The sequence below is a fragment of the Macrosteles quadrilineatus genome, unplaced genomic scaffold (genome assembly GCF_028750875.1).
Source record: "Macrosteles quadrilineatus isolate MER2022 unplaced genomic scaffold, UCM_ALF_1.0 Scaffold_3__2_contigs__length_128488019, whole genome shotgun sequence".
NCBI lineage: Eukaryota > Metazoa > Arthropoda > Insecta > Hemiptera > Cicadellidae > Macrosteles > Macrosteles quadrilineatus.
In genome coordinates, this window is record NW_026542596.1 from 27,029,956 (window position 1) to 27,050,051 (window position 20,096).

General features: G+C 38.6%; 1 protein-coding gene across 1 annotated transcript in view; it reads right to left on the reverse strand.

The window, feature by feature from the left end:
• Positions 1–3,550: 3,550 nt before the first annotated feature.
• LOC128990674 (protein bowel) overlaps positions 3,551–20,096 on the reverse strand; it is a 33,899-nt gene continuing 17,353 nt past the window's right edge. Inside the window, exon 3 of the mRNA XM_054413180.1 lies at positions 3,551–6,124. Coding sequence (XP_054269155.1) covers positions 4,894–6,124 — 1,231 coding nt within the window. The 3' untranslated portion in view covers positions 3,551–4,893. The remainder of the gene's footprint in view (positions 6,125–20,096) is intronic.

The window sequence follows — 20,096 nt, forward strand, 5'->3', positions numbered from 1 at the left end:
TTTTGTTAGCTGATTAAACTGCACAAGTTGGTTCTATGATATTAAATAGCATTATAAAGTCATAAGGTTTACCAACAGGGTGCAAGTACTATTATTTTCTTGCAATTATGACAACAGCTAATTTGAACCAACAGTAAAAAAAACCTGTGGAACACAATGAGAACTTTACTTTTTTTCTTTGGTTTAGATGCAGTTGTAGAATAGTATGGCTATGATAGATGTGTGAATACTGTATAATAGCATACTGTATAAATTAAATAACCAAATGTTCTTAAACCTTTTCCTCTCCCATAACTGCAATAAGCATTTATACTTACTGTATATGCCAACTCTGTACGAAGGACGGGTACTCTGCTAGTCTTCATAAATCAATCTATAATAATCTTCATTAATAAAACTATTGATGGCCGTACCGGGTTGGGTAGCATTTCGAGTAGCTTTTCATGGTAAGCTGTCAGGGCAGAGCCGTAGGAGAGTATTCAAATAAAACATGACACCCCATTAAGCCTGTGGATATATTGGCTATATTTACGGAAAAAATCAGCTGAATTGGTCAAAGAGTTTTTGACATAACTTAAACACTCAGATATGATATTAGCTCCTTCCATCCAAATAGTTGACTTGATCACTAATACACCAAAATTATCAACACGCTACTCCGTTTGCTAGACATTATGTTTAGGGAAAACAAACACGATAATTTTTTTATAAAAAATTAGAAAGAACCGGGAACTCCAAGCCACTGGGGTGGAGCCCGAATGTCGAATAAAAACTACTTAGTTTTCCTATTTAATGCATAAAGAATCAGTATACCGAATTTCAGTCTTCTAGTTAAATGGGAATTCTTCAATGACATTCTTAGTCAACTGTAAACAGTTGTGAGAAGTCATTAGCTTTTCGCTTTGAACTTTACTGTTTAAAACTGGACCTTGATCATTAGTTGTTAATGAATGACAGCGATTAAAGAATTATCTGATCTTAGTCAGTAACAAAGCAACACAGGTCTTCCCCACCCTTTCTACCATTGACTTTTGTATACTGGAGTTGATATCTCATGTATACTTTATGAACCTGCTGCAGATAATTTTCAATCCAAATTAGTTAAACATAGCCTAGTTACAATTAGTTAACATTCTGTTTCCTCTAATTGTCTTTGTTGCTGTGATAGTTGTCGTGATATACGCTACGGTTAACAACAAAATTAGCTGTACTTTCAATCTGGATAGAGTGTTAGCTTATGATGTCAACTTTTATCTATAGTCAAAGCATACTACAGCCTCGCATATCATGTGAATCAATTTTAACTCACTCTGCAATGCATTTACGTCCTACCATTGACTTGATACTGTTGTATCAATAGTCCAAGGCCCTACCCTTGACTATCAAATAGTCAATGGTCCTACTATAACGTACACCAAGTGCGATGCTGTATTTATGTGATCAAAGTAATCTCCCATGGTTACGTAAGGGTAATCTAATACTGTATGGCACTAAAGTAATACAGATATCTTAACACTATCGCAACACTAAGTTGGGATATCTTTGGACCACTCAAGACTCAGCTAGTAGGTTCTGGTTGGCGGCCGCGAGGTCCCGCTGTTGATCAAAAGCGTTTTCAATATCATAAAAGGAGTGGCAGCGTCATTTCATCCCAGGACCAGGACTGGATCCTGTTTGGAAGCCTCCGGTCAACGTACTACCCGTCCTGACAACTTTGGTCTTCGTACTAGCCTTTCTACCGACGTCTGACTCACTACTACAGACCTTGAAAACATGTCTGGTGTACTACACATGCTGAACACATTCAACAAGAACATTAGTTGTACGAGGGGGTTTGCTTATTGTAAACAGAACATTTTGCAGCTAAATGATACAAAAATGGCCAATGTCTGGCTGGAATTTTAAGAGGTCGGGTTTGGTTGCACAATGCCCAAAATTCTAACGGGAATTTGTTATTGAAGGGTTAATAAATATAAGGAGGCATTAAGATTTTATGATTAAGTATTTTTTTTATCCAGTGCTATGTTACGTTAATTCGCAAAAAACCGAATACTAAAGAGAATTTGTAGATATTTCCAATATTTAACCCTGGGAAAAAATTAATAACAACTTATAAATAATACGTATTATCCTTCACATACTACTATGTGTATCATTACATTTTAATACATTCTATTAGAATCCTACAAATACTTCATTTTAATGAGAATGTTGTTCTCCACATTAATCTATAGTAGAACCTATAATTACCTAAAGCTGAGACTTTTTCGTTATGTCTTATCGTTATGAAATCAATTATTTTACTGCGCAAATTTGTGTATTTTTATTAAAATTAGTTACGTGTATAATAAGTAGTAGAATCATAAGGGGCAGCTCAATATATGATCCCGCTTAACGTTTAAATAAGCCTATTTTGAATCGCACCTTTAGAAGGAATACCACCACATTAACTTACACTAAGTTTAGTTTCAATTTTTATGTTGATCAGAAACAAATCTAGGGTTAAGTTTAGTCAATGGGATGCCTTTACACTATTTTTGTTAAACCTTTACAAAAGGAGGATGAAATTAGAAATAATAGGTGGGTTGGTTTTTACCAAGAACTAAGCTTATCAACACACTTTTATATGCCTTTTCATATTTCACTAAGTCAATTTCCAAAATTCTAATAAATAGAAGTCCAAATAAGGGGAGCCATTTTTTATCAACACCAACTAAAAGCAACATCTCTTGTACATCAAAGTGCATTACTTATTACTCCGTAAACCAGTATTTATTACAATGTTTGCTGCCTTAAGCAGAGTTTAACCCTCTGAAATGATTCAAATTATTTTATTGAGAATAACTTCAACAAAAGCAATGTTGTTTTAACCAAAGAGACTGGGTTTTACACAAAAGATATGGTGTACAGATATATCTATCCCGACACGTAGATAATTTCATTCTGAATTCTGAATTAGTTGAGATATAACAATAATTTTCTTTTAGATTTGAGCTTTTTTTCTTAGGGAAATAGGTCCCTACAGGCCACTAGTAAGAATTTAATACTGTATATTATATTCTTTCATTTGCATTGCATCAGTTAAATGAGAAGACTACTGTCTCAAAAGACGTTTTTGATGACGATGTGAGTATTTATAACTATAAGGTTGAATTATATTTATAAATAACCTATTTACACCATTTTGTGTGTTAAAGATCATGCTAGAGATATTATACCAGTGTATAAATCAATACGTATTTCCAACTCTTTTCGATATACATGTTAACAACACTTATATCTCGCTAATTGTTCAAACATTTAGAGCCCTAAATATAAGTGTAGATAGACCAAAAAGTAGTAAAGGACATATTTTTTGACGTAATATGCAATTTAATAAGCAGGCACAGGTATTAAAAATAATATAACACGATTTATAAACACAAACTGTGTTTTATTGACAAATTTCACTCAAAATGCATATATAAAAAATATGTATATACTAAACTACTCAAAAATCTATATATACATTTGAATACTATATAATAGACTAAAAAAGTCCAGTAAGGAATGTAAAATATACAAACATAACACATTTATAAAGTCTACTTAATTAAATAACATAACAATAAAAATAATACCTCTGGGTTTTAAAAAGCACAATAATTTTGGAAATATAAATATTTTTTTCAGTAATCATTACGTAAAGCTATTTGATGATTTTAAAAGGTTGTGAGTAGATTAATAAAATACAGAAACTGATGTTTCGTATTAACCAAGTAATTGGGAATTCAAGTAAATTAAATAGTTAACAACAGTAAATAGGCGAGAAAATTATATTTTAATATGATGGTAAACTTTATCACGTTCCTTCTTTGTCTTTCGTTAGCTACATGTGTACTAATTAGGAATAATGCAAAAATGCCTACTTAACATTTAAATTAAGCAGTAATCGCAGTGAACAATCAAACAATTATTCACCAGCCCGAATTTAAACAAACGGGGCAGATGGTTAACTCAGAAAACAAATAGGTTTCTGTCTTCTCAGGCTTCTGAACTTAAAAACACCGACAGGAAACGTGTTCTAGATAAACATTTGTTGAATTAAACATTACAGCTAGCGTTTGTTACAACTGTTTCGCTTCTTCAAGCTACTGTATGAGAACATTATTGAAGAAGCCAAAAACGTATGAAGCTAAAATAAATTCAGTATAAACGCCACTTGAAGATCTCAAATAACTGGAAAAACAGTCATTTTTATCAAAACAGAGAAGTATATCTCTTTCCACAAATATGGTTAGTATACAATTTGTTTTACTGTCGGTGACAATTATACTTAATCCAGAAAATCTAAAACATATTTCATTTTGTTTTTTCCTTTCTTACAGGCAGAAACCAAAACTGAAATGAATAAAATAAAATAATAATGCACACAGTACAAGATATCTTTTTCGTTCACCGTTGAACTTTGAAGATGAGTATTGAAAATGTCAACTTTCAAAAATATTGGAGATGGATGGACATTTATACTAGGAACTAACAGATTTGTTGAAAAACTTTTAAAGCTGAAAAATTACACATGCATGCAAAACCAGTTCCACTTAACCTATTGATACAATGATACATACATGAAACAATATTCTTACAAAGGTAAACTATTTACAATTCTCTGCAAACCAAACCATTTGTTTGGGATGCGTATCAATAAAGAATTTGTATGTACAAACAAACCATTTATAAAATGGTTCACCACATAATATACATTTATCGAGAAAGCTTAAAATATTGCACTCACTAAAATAAAAACCACTCGCACTATAAATACTGCACAGCAACATGCACTCGTCACTTGTGCCATGACTATTTACACTTTATGTACCAAAACTATATTGGAGCAAGTGAGCAATCGTTGGTTTATCGACGCAAGATCTCCTCCATGCTGAAACCTTGCTTCTTGACTGGTGGAGGCGCGGCGGCGGGAGGTGGCACAGGAGGTCCTGAAGATCCTGATGGTCCAGGAAGTGCGAGAGGAACAGATTGAGGAGCTCCGGGGGATTTATCCACCTCAACGCTTGGACCTGGAGTCGGCTCAGAAGCCTTAGGACTATCCAGTGGTTGAGGAGGTGTGGAGGATCGAGATCCGATGTCCGGAGGCTCAGGAAGTTTTCTCCTGAATATACCCAACCCGAGAGCATTCGGAACATCCTGGATGCTGGTGACCGTCGCAGACGGAGGACTGGATATGTGGAGATCCCTGCGGACCTGGAGTTGCGGTCGAGCACCAGGAGGTCGCATCGTGTACACCGGGTCGTGGGGATGGTGACACTTGGTAGAGTTGGGAGATGGAGACCTCTTACGGCTGAGATTGGTCGGTGACTGACGTCTAAACAGTGGTATTGGTGACGGGGAATGGCGTCTGAAGATGGGAACTGGAGATTGCGAATGTCTGCGATACATAGGAACCGGCGAAGAAGCTTGTCTTCGATAGGGAGATACAGGAGAAGGTGACTGCCTTCGGAAGTTAGAGGAAATCCTACTGGGTCCTGGCTGGGGAGAGGAACATCTCATGCCCACTGGGCTCGGCGACTGACGGCGGAACACAGACACTGGTGATTGGGACTGTCTTCGGAACATCGACACTGGAGATGGCGAGTGGCGCCGCTGTGGAGAGCCCGGAGTCGGCGAACGTCTCCGGTACTGGGAGAACATGTCTGAGGAGACATATGTGCGCTCCACCGATGGAGCTCTAGAGGGGTCTTCGTCCGAGGAGCGGCTGTCGTTGGGGGAGTTGGACGACGCAAAGTCCTTGTGGATACTCTCAGGAGCGTTCCCGCTCTCGCGCAAGCTCTCTGCCAGAACTTCTGGAGGGACGTCACCCACAGCGTGAGTTAATGCGTGACGTCTCAAGTCACAATTCCTCCTGAAGACCTTTCCACAAGAGTTGCACTCGTACGGTTTGTGATCGGTGTGGGTGAGCAGGTGGGTCTTGAGGTTGGACCGCTGATTGAAGCTGCGGCTACAGACAGGACACTTGTGAGGAGACTCCTCCAGGTGGAGGATCTTGTGTACCGCCAGAGTACGCGACTGACAGAACCCCTTGCCGCACTCTCCGCACTTGAACGGCTTCTCCTTGCTGTGGATGTACCTGCAAAATTAAGAGCTGCGTTAAGACAGTTGAAGAGTATTAGATGTCAAAGGCTATAACAAAATCAAATATGGTATTTTATTGACATATCGTATAGAGTTTGCAATGTTTTAAAACAGTATCCAGATTGCAAGTGGCTCGTCACTCTACATTTTATTTTTCTTCAACCTTGCTCTTGCAGCTATGATGCCTTTGTCGACAGCGTTTATATCCATTTTCTACAAAATGGTTCAAATGTTCTACTTTTATTTAGTGCTTTAGTATATAAGATATCGACGAAACAATTAACGTTTTAGAATGGTGTTGCATATTCAAACAAGATAGCGTAGGCTAACTAATTAATTTTACTTTTTTATCTTAACTATATTCTATAAGGAGAGACAAATTTGGTTATTGATATTTTTCGTCAATTATCGTCAATTAGTAGATATTCAATTTTGTTGGTTGATGATGTGTAGCAAGAAATGATTCATGCAATTAATTGATTCATGATCCTGAGTTTGTAAACATAGCTTTGTACACATAAAGAAACTAGCAATACCGATCGTCATATTTTCGTGTAAGAGCAAAAAATAATGGTCTTGGTTTCTGTCACTGACGTTGGTAAACATAAAACTGAAAACAGAAAATACCAACAATTCCCGATTCTGTGCTCCTAGAAATCATTCTTTCACCAACTGAAAAACGACAAATTTGGGTTGGGCGAGGCAGAGAGAAAAGAATGGTCGACGCTCTCTAACGGATGGTAAACATTTGCTTCCGACGGTAAACTACTGTACACACCAAGGCAGGTGAAGTGCTGCAAGGGACAAGACACGCACAGTAACCGGAGAAGCTCGAGTTGCGTTGTGTGACGTCACTATCGTGCCATCTATACATCTGTCTCCTGCTCTGGATCAAAGAGGCGGTTCTTCGACCCTTCTGTCTTCTGTTTCACATTTCACCCGGTTGACTGGACCAGTTGGATTCTATTGATCAAAATTGTCAACTGGCCCGGAAGTTCATCAAGGATATAAATCTTCCTAAATGTTGCCATTTGTCATGTTTTTTAACGACATGTAATGACTTAATTAAACCTATTAGATTACTAGTAATTGGTAAATGTTAGGATTTGGTACTTTCCCTTTATAAAGTAAATGTTTAATACTAAAAACGTAAACATTTAAAAATACAGTCTATTTTAATTGAATTAGCAATAATTCATTACCATTCTTTTTTATCAAATCTCATCGGTGTGTTAACAGACTAGTCGTTAGAATCTCCAACTTTCAAGCGGGAGAGAGGGAGGTTAGAACTCAAACATGAACACAAACATTTGAGGGGTTTGGGTGGATTTCCAATAAACAAGTATGAGCCACTGGCATCAAAACTGAATATAGTACAGTATACAGAAACTACACTCGTACGAGAGATTTGTGATATGGATTTCAAGGTGACAAAACCCCAAGTTTTCTACAATATCCATGCAGTTAAATAGTTATGATTTGTTATTGATACGATCTAATGTCGACTTGTTGGCGATAAATGTGGTATAGCACACTGACAAACGGCAACTAGGTCCACATTTGTACCCTAAAACCTCCTACTCTCAAGAACATTAAGCGTTCCCATTACGTGGTCAATTCGCGGTGGAAAGTGTAACACACGTCCAATGCAAAACAGTCGGGGAACGATCTACAAAATAACGATAACTCAAGCGGCGTTGCCATTTAGACGGTGGTGAACTTTTTGAGTCTGGTGGTCGAGACCGTAGTCTCCAGGGACATTGGGAGGTTTTCCTGATGGATGTCATACTGGGGGAAAATTAGATAGAAAACGTGAGGAGTTATCTCGGCGTCGGTGATGGAATGTGTGAGTGGACTAGTCCAGGGCGGAGATCTGACAACACTGGTAGAGAACCGGTCTCGGAGCCCGCGGCTCGGCGTGGCTCTCTCCGTCGAGTCGAGCCCGTTAATTAATTAAAGAACCGCGCCACCTCTCCTTCTCTGCTCCTTGGTCCTGCGTCGCGGACTCGGTCCCACACAAGGACCCGACAAAGCGGTTTGATACGGTTCAGATTATCTTTGTGAGTGATGACCCAGCCGACTCCTATTGGGTAGTTTAATCAGCTACAGATTCTGGGTTTCAAACCGAGTTATAACTTCGGAGATCATCTACGCTTTGATTGCATTACGTATAAATTGTAACTCTAACGAAATGCCAAAGGATTATAAGCAATACTGGTTTAAGGATTTCTTATTGGTGGGAACTATAAGTTATCAGGTTAATATTATTGGTCTATCGTTTACATAAGTTGAGTATGTAGTTGAATGTAAGACATATTTAGGACCTCGGGAATCATGAATGAAACATATTGTATACCTCAAAGGTTGTTATGATATTACACGGGTTTCTAAGTCCGATTGATTATATGTCTGTCCCGTTTTTTTATTTAGAAAATAAAACTACCGTCGTAAGATCCGATTTATACTAGGGCGGACATAGAAAGTCTACAAGGCACTTCAATGAAAGTTAACAGAATAAACGATTAGTTTTAGTAAAACATTAACTGCCAATTTTTCGCCCAATAAATGACAAGAGTTATCACGTATTCTTTTAGTACAGTAATTGGTTAACATCTTTATTTTCCTCCTGACACGTTTTAAATCCCCTTTATGTTAGTTTTGTATGTTTGTCTTAACACAAATTGTAACCCTTGAGGGTTTCGTAAGAACCTTTTAAAGGATAATTTTTGGTATTCTAATTACCATAAGGCACCTGTTATTTTCCAAGACCCTCGTTCAAATTGGTTTTGGGCCCGGTTCTGGATGGTCAAAAAGTTGTTCGATCTTTTTCAACATCAACTCAATGTTCTACCACTAAAAAGATTCTCTTTATTATGTGAACTTGCTGATTCTATGGTGTGGGTTAACATGGTAGCCCGTTGGTATACACGGAGTAGACTTGGCAAATCACTCAGTTGTCCCAGTAACAACCAGCTCTTCAAGGTGTAAAATCTTGTATCTCTAGCACACAAGAGTACACACCGTTGCTATTATAAGCCTCCTCTAGCACACTACCGCCACAGTTCGCACGCTCTCGCACCGTTGGCTGTACGCCAGACTCTTAATCACTTGACAACCCACATTTCACACTACCGCAATAAATTCCATTCATTTAAGAAATCATACTTAATGTATCAGCTTGTGCAATAAGAAATTCGAATGTGAAATGTTAAGGGCGTAAGTTATGCCGGGTTGTCGATCTCGCGTTTCGATTACAGCGTTGTGCGTGTAAAATGGATCAACCGAGACAGTTAGTTATTGGGGCACACCGGTTTGTAAAGGGTCTAAATTGTACACCAACACCCGCACATAAATTGGGCATGGTATATATAACACGTGTCGTAATTCCAAGGGGTCAAGTCATTAAGTGAATTGTCAGAACTCTCAAGTTATCTGTCGTGTTTTTAATTCGTGGTTAAACATTAACCCGTTTACATTTTACATTGTACATTTTAGTCTGTTTCTTTTAAACAACTGTAGTGTAATTGGTATAAGGTATTGTGAAATAGTATTTTTCACTACTAAAAAACCCTTTCGGCCCGTAGTACGAACATAATTTTTCACCACACTGTAAAAAACTCAGAAAATCTCATATACTAAAAAACTTTTGCAAAACTTATGACAGCTAGCCTGACCATACTACTGAACCGAATTACACATGGATGGTACCAAATGAAAGATATTTTCCTGTAGATAAACAGAATCCCTTTATAAATTTAAAAGGCTCAAAAATAGACACAAAAATAAATTTTAAATTAAAAAAAATTGACTTGGGTCTTGTGGGTTGCCATGTTGGTGACGAAATAACAAAAAAATATACACAGAAAATCAAGATAACATTAAAGAAATTCCAAACACATGTTTTATTTTCAGTGTGGGTTGAAAATAGAGAAGTTTGCACAATATAGGCCTACTTTTGGTCGAGTTTTCGACACGTGGCAAGCTCTCGTCTTATATACTAAAAAAAAACTTTTGCAAAACTTATGACGGCTAGCCTTACCAAAAAGGACCGAACTATATCGGCCTTATACTGGACCGAATTACACGCGGTTGGTACCAAATGAAAGATATTTGCCTGTAGATGTGCAGAATCCCTTTATAAATTAAAATAGCCTAAACAAATAAGCACCAAAAATTTATTTTAAATTTCAAAAAAAATTACATGAGTCTTAAGGGTTGCCATGCTGGTGACGACATATAAACACAAAATCTAAACAAATTCAAAACACATGTTTTATTTACAGTGTGGGGTGAAAATAGAGTCTGTACATAACATATTTTTGGTCGAGTTTTCGACAACGGCGACCTCTAGGAGCCAATAGAAAAATAAACTTTTCTTTTGGAGACTTAACATGGGGCCAACATTTAAAGCTTAAGACAGCTAGCCTGGCCTTACTACTGGACCGAATTACACGCGGGTTGTACCAAAAGAAAGGTTATCGGTCCTATATGTGCGGTTGTATTTGTATTTTGAAGATATATGTTATAATTAGGTCAAAAATGGAAATTAAACTTTTCTTATGGATATTTAACATGGGGCTAATTTGTAAGCTTACGACAGCCACCTTGATCATACTACTGGACAGATTTACACGCGGTAGGTACCAAATGAAAGGTAACTGTCTGTATATTTGCCCATTTTGCTTCGATTTCAGATGTTAGCCTACTCGAATAAATGTTATAAAAACGGAAATTAAAATTTTAATTGACAATTTAACATGGGGCAAAATTTTTAGTCTATTAAGAGTGAGATCTGGAGTTCTATTGGCCCGATTGACATGCAGGTTGTGTTAAATTAGGGGTAAATAACTCTATATTCTCCCATGTACCTAAAAAGTTTCCTATTTATTTAATCTTATAATTTAAAAAAACTTGAGCAAAACTTATGTCAGCTAGCCTGACCACACTACTGGACAGATTTACACGAGGGTTGTACCAAAAGAAAGGTTATCGGTCCTATTATATTTGCAGGTTTTATTTGTATTTTGAGAATATTTATGTTAATTGGGTCAAAAATGGAAATTAAACTTTTCTTATGGAGATTTATTATGGGGCTAGTTCTATATATTAATAGGCAAGCATATTTATTGAAAACCTTTTTTCTCAGCTCCTGTGCATCGCAGGGAAAATCTTCGCGTACAGTTGGAAAGATATTTGCCTGTACATGTGCAGAATCCCATTAAAATAAGCACAAAAAAATAATTTAAAATTAAAAAAATAACATTATGGGCGACGTTGGTGACGAAATAAAAAAAATATAAACAGGAAATCTACATAAAATGGAAGAAATTCCAATCACATGTTTTATTTTCAGCGTGGGGTGAAAATTGAGAAGTTTGCACAATACATACTTTTGGTGTTTGTTAAGACATATTCTTATCTCAAAAATCCTTTCGGGCTCCACCCCGAGTGGCTCTGGAGTTTCATATTTAAAAAAAAAATTAAAGATCTTTGTCAGCTGTTTTAACGGCACAAGTTGGTTCTATGATATTAAATAGCATTAAAAAGTTATAAGGTTTACCAAAAGGGTGCAGCACTATTATTTTTTGCAATCACAGTATTTATGACAACAGCTAATTTTAACCAACTAGCAACAAAAAGCTGTGGTACACAATGAGAACATTATTTTTTCTATGGTTTAGGTGCAGTGGTAGAACATTATGGCTATGGTAGATGTGCTATACTATAGCATCCAAACATATAAAATGCAAAGCCCTCACTGACTGACCACTCACTCACTTATCACTTATAATTCTCCTACATCCTATTTACATAGAAGACTGAAAATTGGTACACTGATTCTTTGCACATTGATTAGGAAAACTATTATAAGTGGTGTTTATTCTGATCAGACTATCGGGCTACGCCCCAGTGGTTCTTAAGTTTACCATGTTAAGCAGTAAACTTATGATTGTTTTTAATTTAAAAGGAATTAATGAATCCTAACAGCTGCTTCAATTATAAAAGTTGGTTCTATGATGTTCAATAGCATTATCAAGTTACAATGTTTACCAACAGAGTGCAGCACTATTAACTATAACTATATTATAGTTATAGGGATAACTACAACCTGTGTTCACCAACCGATGTTACAGAAGTGCAAAGACTATTTGGGACGATATCTCATAAGGAAGACAAGTATTAGCGTTGTCACTGCAGAAGCGTTTATTGTCTATCCCATCAACTTGTGCTGAACTGTGTTCAGCAACCGATGTCACAAGGCAGAAGTGCAAAGACTATTTGGGATGATCTCTCATCAGGAAGAAGAGTACTAGCGTTGTCTCTGCAGAAGCATTTATTGTCTAAACAACATCAACTTGTGCTGGCCTGTGTTCAGCAACCGATGTCACAAGGCAGAAGTGCAAAGACAATTTGGGACGATCTCTCATCAGGAAGACAAGTACTAGCGTTGTCTCTGCAGAAGCACTTATTGTCTAAACAACATAAACTTGTGCTGACCTGTGTTCAGCTATCGATGTCACATGACAGGAGTGCACAGACGATCTGGGATGATCTCTCATCAGGAAGACAAGTACTAGCGTTGTCTCTGCAGAAGCATCTATTGTCTAAGCAACATCAACTTGTGCTGACCTGTGTTCAGCTACCGATGTGAGATGACAGGAGTGCACAGACGATCTGGGATGATCTCTCATCAGGAAGACAAGTACTAGCGTTGTCTCTGCAGAAGCGTTTATTGTCTAAGCAACATCAACTTGTGCTGACCTGTGTTCAGCTATCGATGTCACATGACAGGAGTGCACAGACGATCTGGGATGATCTCTCATCAGGAAGACAAGTACTAGCGTTGTCTCTGCAGAAGCATCTATTGTCTAAGCAACATCAACTTGTGCTGACCTGTGTTCAGCTACCGATGTGAGATGACAGGAGTGCACAGACGATCTGGGATGATCTCTCATCAGGAAGACAAGTACTAGCGTTGTCTATGCAGAAGCGTTTATTGTCTAAGCAACATCAACTTGTGCTGACCTGTGTTCACCAACCGATGTCACATGACAGGAGTGCACAGACGATCTGGGATGATCTCTCATCAGGAAGACAAGTACTAGCATTGTCTCTGCAGAAGCGTTTATTGTCCAAGCAACATCAACTTGTGCTGACCTGTGTTCAGCTACCGATGAGAGATGACAAGAGTGCACAGACGATCTGGGATGATCTCTCATCAGGAAGACAAGTACTAGCGTTGTCTATGCAGAAGCGTTTATTGTCTAAGCAACATCAACTTGTGCTGACCTGTGTTCAGCTACCGATGTCACATGACAGGAGTGCACATACGATCTGGGATGATCTCTCATTAGGAAGATAAGTGGGCCAGCGTTGTCTCTGCAGAAGCGTTTATTGTCCAAGCAACATCAACTTGTGCTGACCTGTGTTCAGCTACCGATGAGAGATGACAAGAGTGCACAGACGATCTGGGATGATATGTCATCAGGAAGACAAGTACTAGCATTGTCTCTGCAGAAGCGTTTATTGTCCAAGCAACATCAACTTGTGCTGACCTGTGTTCAGCTACCGATGTCACAAGACATAATAAGTGCAAAGACAATTTGGGATGATCTCTCATCAGGAAGAAGAGTACTAGCGTTGTCTCTGCAGAATCATCTATTGTCTAAACAGCATCAAATTGTGCTGACCTGTGTTCAGCTACCGATGTCACATGACAGGAGTGCACATACGATCTGGGATGATCTCTCATCAGGAAGACAAGTACTAGCGTTGTCTATGCAGAAGCGTTTATTGTCTAAGCAACATCAACTTGTGCTGACCTGTGTTCAGCTACCGATGAGAGATGACAAGAGTGCACAGACGATCTGGGATGATATCTCATCAGGAAGACAAGTACTAGCATTGTCTCTGCAGAAGCGTTTATTGTCCAAGCAACATCAACTTGTGCTGACCTGTGTTCAGCTACCGATGTCACAAGACATAATAAGTGCAAAGACAATTTGGGATGATCTCTCATCAGGAAGAAGAGTACTAGCGTTGTCTCTGCAGAATCATCTATTGTCTAAACAGCATCAAATTGTGCTGACCTGTGTTCAGCTACCGATGTGACATGACAGGAGTGCACAGACGATCTGGGATGACCTCTCATCAGGAAGACAATTACTAGCGTTGTCTATGCATAAGCGTTTATTGTCTAAGCAACATCAACTTGTGCTGACCTGTGTTCAGCTATCGATGTCACATGACAGGAGTGCACAGACGATCTGGGATGATCTCTCATCAGGAAGACAAGTACTAGCGTTGTCTCTGCAGAAGCATCTATTGTCTAAGCAACATCAACTTGTGCTGACCTGTGTTCAGCTACCGATGTGAGATGACAGGAGTGCACAGACGATCTGGGATGATCTCTCATCAGGAAGACAAGTACTAGCGTTGTCTCTGCAGAAGCGTTTATTGTCTAAGCAACATCAACTTGTGCTGACCTGTGTTCAGCTATCGATGTCACATGACAGGAGTGCACAGACGATCTGGGATGATCTCTCATCAGGAAGACAAGTACTAGCGTTGTCTCTGCAGAAGCATCTATTGTCTAAGCAACATCAACTTGTGCTGACCTGTGTTCAGCTACCGATGTGAGATGACAGGAGTGCACAGACGATCTGGGATGATCTCTCATCAGGAAGACAAGTACTAGCGTTGTCTATGCAGAAGCGTTTATTGTCTAAGCAACATCAACTTGTGCTGACCTGTGTTCACCAACCGATGTCACATGACAGGAGTGCACAGACGATCTGGGATGATCTCTCATCAGGAAGACAAGTACTAGCATTGTCTCTGCAGAAGCGTTTATTGTCCAAGCAACATCAACTTGTGCTGACCTGTGTTCAGCTACCGATGAGAGATGACAAGAGTGCACAGACGATCTGGGATGATCTCTCATCAGGAAGACAAGTACTAGCGTTGTCTATGCAGAAGCGTTTATTGTCTAAGCAACATCAACTTGTGCTGACCTGTGTTCAGCTACCGATGTCACATGACAGGAGTGCACATACGATCTGGGATGATCTCTCATTAGGAAGATAAGTGGGCCAGCGTTGTCTCTGCAGAAGCGTTTATTGTCCAAGCAACATCAACTTGTGCTGACCTGTGTTCAGCTACCGATGAGAGATGACAAGAGTGCACAGACGATCTGGGATGATATGTCATCAGGAAGACAAGTACTAGCATTGTCTCTGCAGAAGCGTTTATTGTCCAAGCAACATCAACTTGTGCTGACCTGTGTTCAGCTACCGATGTCACAAGACATAATAAGTGCAAAGACAATTTGGGATGATCTCTCATCAGGAAGAAGAGTACTAGCGTTGTCTCTGCAGAATCATCTATTGTCTAAACAGCATCAAATTGTGCTGACCTGTGTTCAGCTACCGATGTCACATGACAGGAGTGCACATACGATCTGGGATGATCTCTCATCAGGAAGACAAGTACTAGCGTTGTCTATGCAGAAGCGTTTATTGTCTAAGCAACATCAACTTGTGCTGACCTGTGTTCAGCTACCGATGAGAGATGACAAGAGTGCACAGACGATCTGGGATGATATCTCATCAGGAAGACAAGTACTAGCATTGTCTCTGCAGAAGCGTTTATTGTCCAAGCAACATCAACTTGTGCTGACCTGTGTTCAGCTACCGATGTCACAAGACATAATAAGTGCAAAGACAATTTGGGATGATCTCTCATCAGGAAGAAGAGTACTAGCGTTGTCTCTGCAGAATCATCTATTGTCTAAACAGCATCAAATTGTGCTGACCTGTGTTCAGCTACCGATGTGACATGACAGGAGTGCACAGACGATCTGGGATGACCTCTCATCAGGAAGACAATTACTAGCGTTGTCTATGCATAAGCGTTTATTGTCTAAGCAACATCAACTTGTGCTGACCTGTGTTCAGCTACCGATGTGACATGACAGGAGTGCACAGACGATCTGGGATGACCTCTCATCAGGAAGACAATTACTAGCGTTGTCTATGCATAAGCGTTTATTGTCTAAGCAACATCAACTTGTGCTGACCTGTGTTCAGCTACCGATGTCACATGACAGGAGTGCACAGACGATCTGGGATGACCTCTCATCAGGAAGACAATTACTAGCGTTGTCTATGCATAAGCGTTTATTGTCTAAGCAACAGCAACTTGTGCTGACCTGTGTTCAGCTACCGATGTCACATGACAGGAGTGCACAGACGATCTGGGATGATCTCTCATTAGGAAGACAAGTGGGCCAGCGTTGTCTCTGCAGAAGCAGCCATTGTCTACCAACCTCATTTACATTGAATAGAATCGTTGATGCCGGCTATCATTATACGTACAGGCCGACTCGTTCTGCTGCGGCTGAGCCTACTTGGAATACCGTGCATGTGTATGTGGACCTTTGCCGCAGCGCCTGTGTGGGCTCATCGACGCATAATGCTGTATATTGTCTTGGAAAGCAGCTTTCATTATCTCGAGGTTATTCAAACAATGTTAATGTGTTCAAGTAAATTGATTTAGTTAAGACAAATATTGCGTCTTTTTGTTTATGAAGATTCAAAGTTTATTACAAAGGCATTCAACAGTTTGATAAAAATATCCACCTTGTTTTTTTGCAGAAAACAAGAAGATACTTTTATTTCTCAACGGGAACTAGGTTTATCATTTACAGGTTAATATTTTAGAAGTCTGAGGGATCAATGTGTACTTATCCAGGAATTAATGGCATAAATTAAGACGGGAAAAGTTCACCTGAAATAAGGAGTTCCTGAAACGTAGTGTGGTCAAAACACTTAGGAAAAGTTCATTTTACCTCAAATTAATAGTTATTATCCGCAACTATGAATTTAAAAAACACAACCCTGTAAATTAAGAGTTCCAAAGGTATTACTTTTGACCAGTTTTTTACTGTATGTTCTAAGCATCGATCTCTATTATCTGTTGAGAGACCAATATCTCTATTGAGAGATCGGTGGTTCTATGATCATGCCCTGATTCATGTGACATCGTAAAAAATCAGACAGGTCAAGTATAGTATAAAAATTAACTACTTCTCTAAGACAATCATTGGGCAGCAGCTTGCGTTCAAGAATTAAGTGAACTTACAAATACTGCGCCACTGTGGCGATTAGAACATCAGTAAAGCACCGTTTTAGCGGCGAGTAGCAAACAAACAATAAACCGCAGTTGGAGCTCAGACGAGAGTAACTGGGCGAGAAACTGGTCATAAACCGACGACGGTAGCGCGACTGCCCCAGACATGCGACTCGGCGTACGACTCTGCACGGGTCTACAGGAGAAGATGGGTTAAGAAGAGGTTCAGGTGAACTATTGAATATCATGGGACGACCTACACGTGTAATCTTCAAGGGAAGCATGACCTTGCAGGACTCAAGCCTTTAAAATGTCGTTGTGCGTTGATAATACAGAATTTTAACTTTTGAACTTTAAACAAGAATGTTATTGCAACTTTTGTATATTACACAGGCATGAACATAATGTTAATGGCTAGTGAGGTCGTGGTCAAAGATAGAGGTTTGAAAGAACAATATCAAATTTTCCGATGAACAAGGTTAAGTTGTAAAAAAACGAAAATGTCTCCTATTGAATATCAGTGTAGTTTACCAAAAGCCTAAGTTTCGTACGGTTAAAAAATATCAGTCACGAATTATTTTGGTAAAAGCAGGGTCATGAAAACCATTCAATAATTTTGATCGGTGAGGACGAACTTCTCGTCTAGTACCGGTTGGATTTAGTTGGCACTTGGTATTTGTTATTGGGTGATTATTAACAAACTAGGTTTCTCCTTAGTTAGTTTTGGTTTGTTGAATTAACTACGGGGAAGAAACTTATGTTATTATTGACAAAATTAAATAGATTTAAAAATTATGTTCAATTTCTTTGACAAATCCTGATATGTTTCAGCACTCGATGCTGTAAAGTAGAACCATAGGTACTTAAAAATTCTCCTTTGAATAAGGTATTACGAGTTTTAAATATTTTTGATTTAAAATACACTTTTTTGCAAGACTCAACTGACAACAAGTTTTGATGAAATCCCAAATCCAGCTAAAATAGTTTCTAATTACCTAGTTTAATAAACATTCTCTTAGCTCCTAGTTTTAGATGCAATAAGTTAAAAAAATCAATATAAAGATTCATTAAAACTAAGTGCAATTATTTATTTGATCATCTAAATCATAATTCTCAAATAAAAAGATCTCATGTTGGTCAAAGAGTGGCCGAATAATCCCTGACTAATTCAAAATATTCAAAGTATTCATAAAAAACTGCCACCATAATAACGTTCATCAAGAGCAGAAACACCATTAAAAATACTAAAATATATTTACTAATAGCTTGTACCCACAGCTTCGCCTGCGATGGTATAACCATAAATATCATACATCATAAGATATAAACAGAGTATAACAATTATTACAATAACTATCCGTAGTGGCTTCGCCTACGGTCGCAAAAATAAGATATTATCATTACTCATTTAGTCACACACAGTTTAAAAAAATTATATTACCATTAAAGATTCTACAGCGATCAAATTGCAATTAAAACTAAATTTTAATTGGGAATATGAACTAACGTAATGCCAAATATCAGCCAAATCCGACCGAAAATGCGTGATTGAACTTCAAACACACAAACTTTCACATTTGTAATATTAGTTATGATCATAAATTTTACAATGATTGTAACGATGCAAGGTTCCAACTTAGCATGTTTCATGATGATGAAGATCCAGAGGCAACGTCTGACAACGAGCTTCTTTGAGCCTCAGCCTCACAAGACTCTCAGTATTGGACCATTGAACCGTTCATACTCTGGGACATCCTTGTAAGGCTAATTAGTACCTTTCACAACTCTCGCACTTCTTGCAGCTCAGAGACTAACGAATCTTTATGTTTATCCACTCATGGTTAAAAGATGCGGCAGGGATACTCTGAAGGAGGGTTAATGATTACTGTATAGACAATCGTGTGATGCATGTGTGGTGAACATTTAAACAACATTAAAGACCCTGACTTAAAATTTGACAGACAACAATGAGCATATTCATGTTCATCTGAGGTATTACACTTAGCATTTTAATATGATATAGTCTGCTTCGATAAGAGAATTGCGAGTAAGAATTTTCGTTGAATCCCAGTACTCTATCGGCGTAAGTCTTTACGTCACTCCTGGTGTTTTATTCTTCAGGTTGGAGAAGAGTTTGGAAGCAGGTTTGATTAAATAGAGCTCTAGGAAAGCCACACTCTAGTAGACATGTGGGGAATAGTTCTCAATTAGCGTAAATGTGTGCACGGATGAAAACTCGTGTAAGCCCATAACTAGTTCTTAGTTTTTGGAGAACAAACTGTAAAATACTGACCTAAGCAGTTTCCTCGAGGTATACCAAACTCCTCGATAATACAGACATCTCAATTTTGTCCCATGACTTTTGATTTACGTTGGAAATAACGTAAAGAGTTGCCTTATTTGGGAATAACTCGACAAGACTATTTCAGCGGAAGCAGTGGGAAGTTTCTCCCAGAGTACACAAAGATGGCCTCCGACAACAGCGGTGATTGACACAGCCTAATCACCTTTAACAAACAGCCATTCAGTGGAACAAAGCTCGCCCCAGCTGAGTCGCAAGCTTATAAAATGCCCACACAATAACTGTTGACCATTACCATCTTTTTAATAAACGCAAACACCATTAAAGACAAAATAAAAGTAGCCTGGCGACCGCTGCTGAGGAGGGAGAGGGTGATCTCGTTCCTTACGCCGAGGAATGCCGTTCCGACGGATCATTAGGTCTCTCTCTCTACCTCTCCTTCTGTCTCTCCCTCTCTCTCCTCTTTCTCTCTCTTGCTCTGCACCTGTGGCTGTAGTCGCCCCACACGCCGCTGCTACACCTCGGCTCGCGGCGA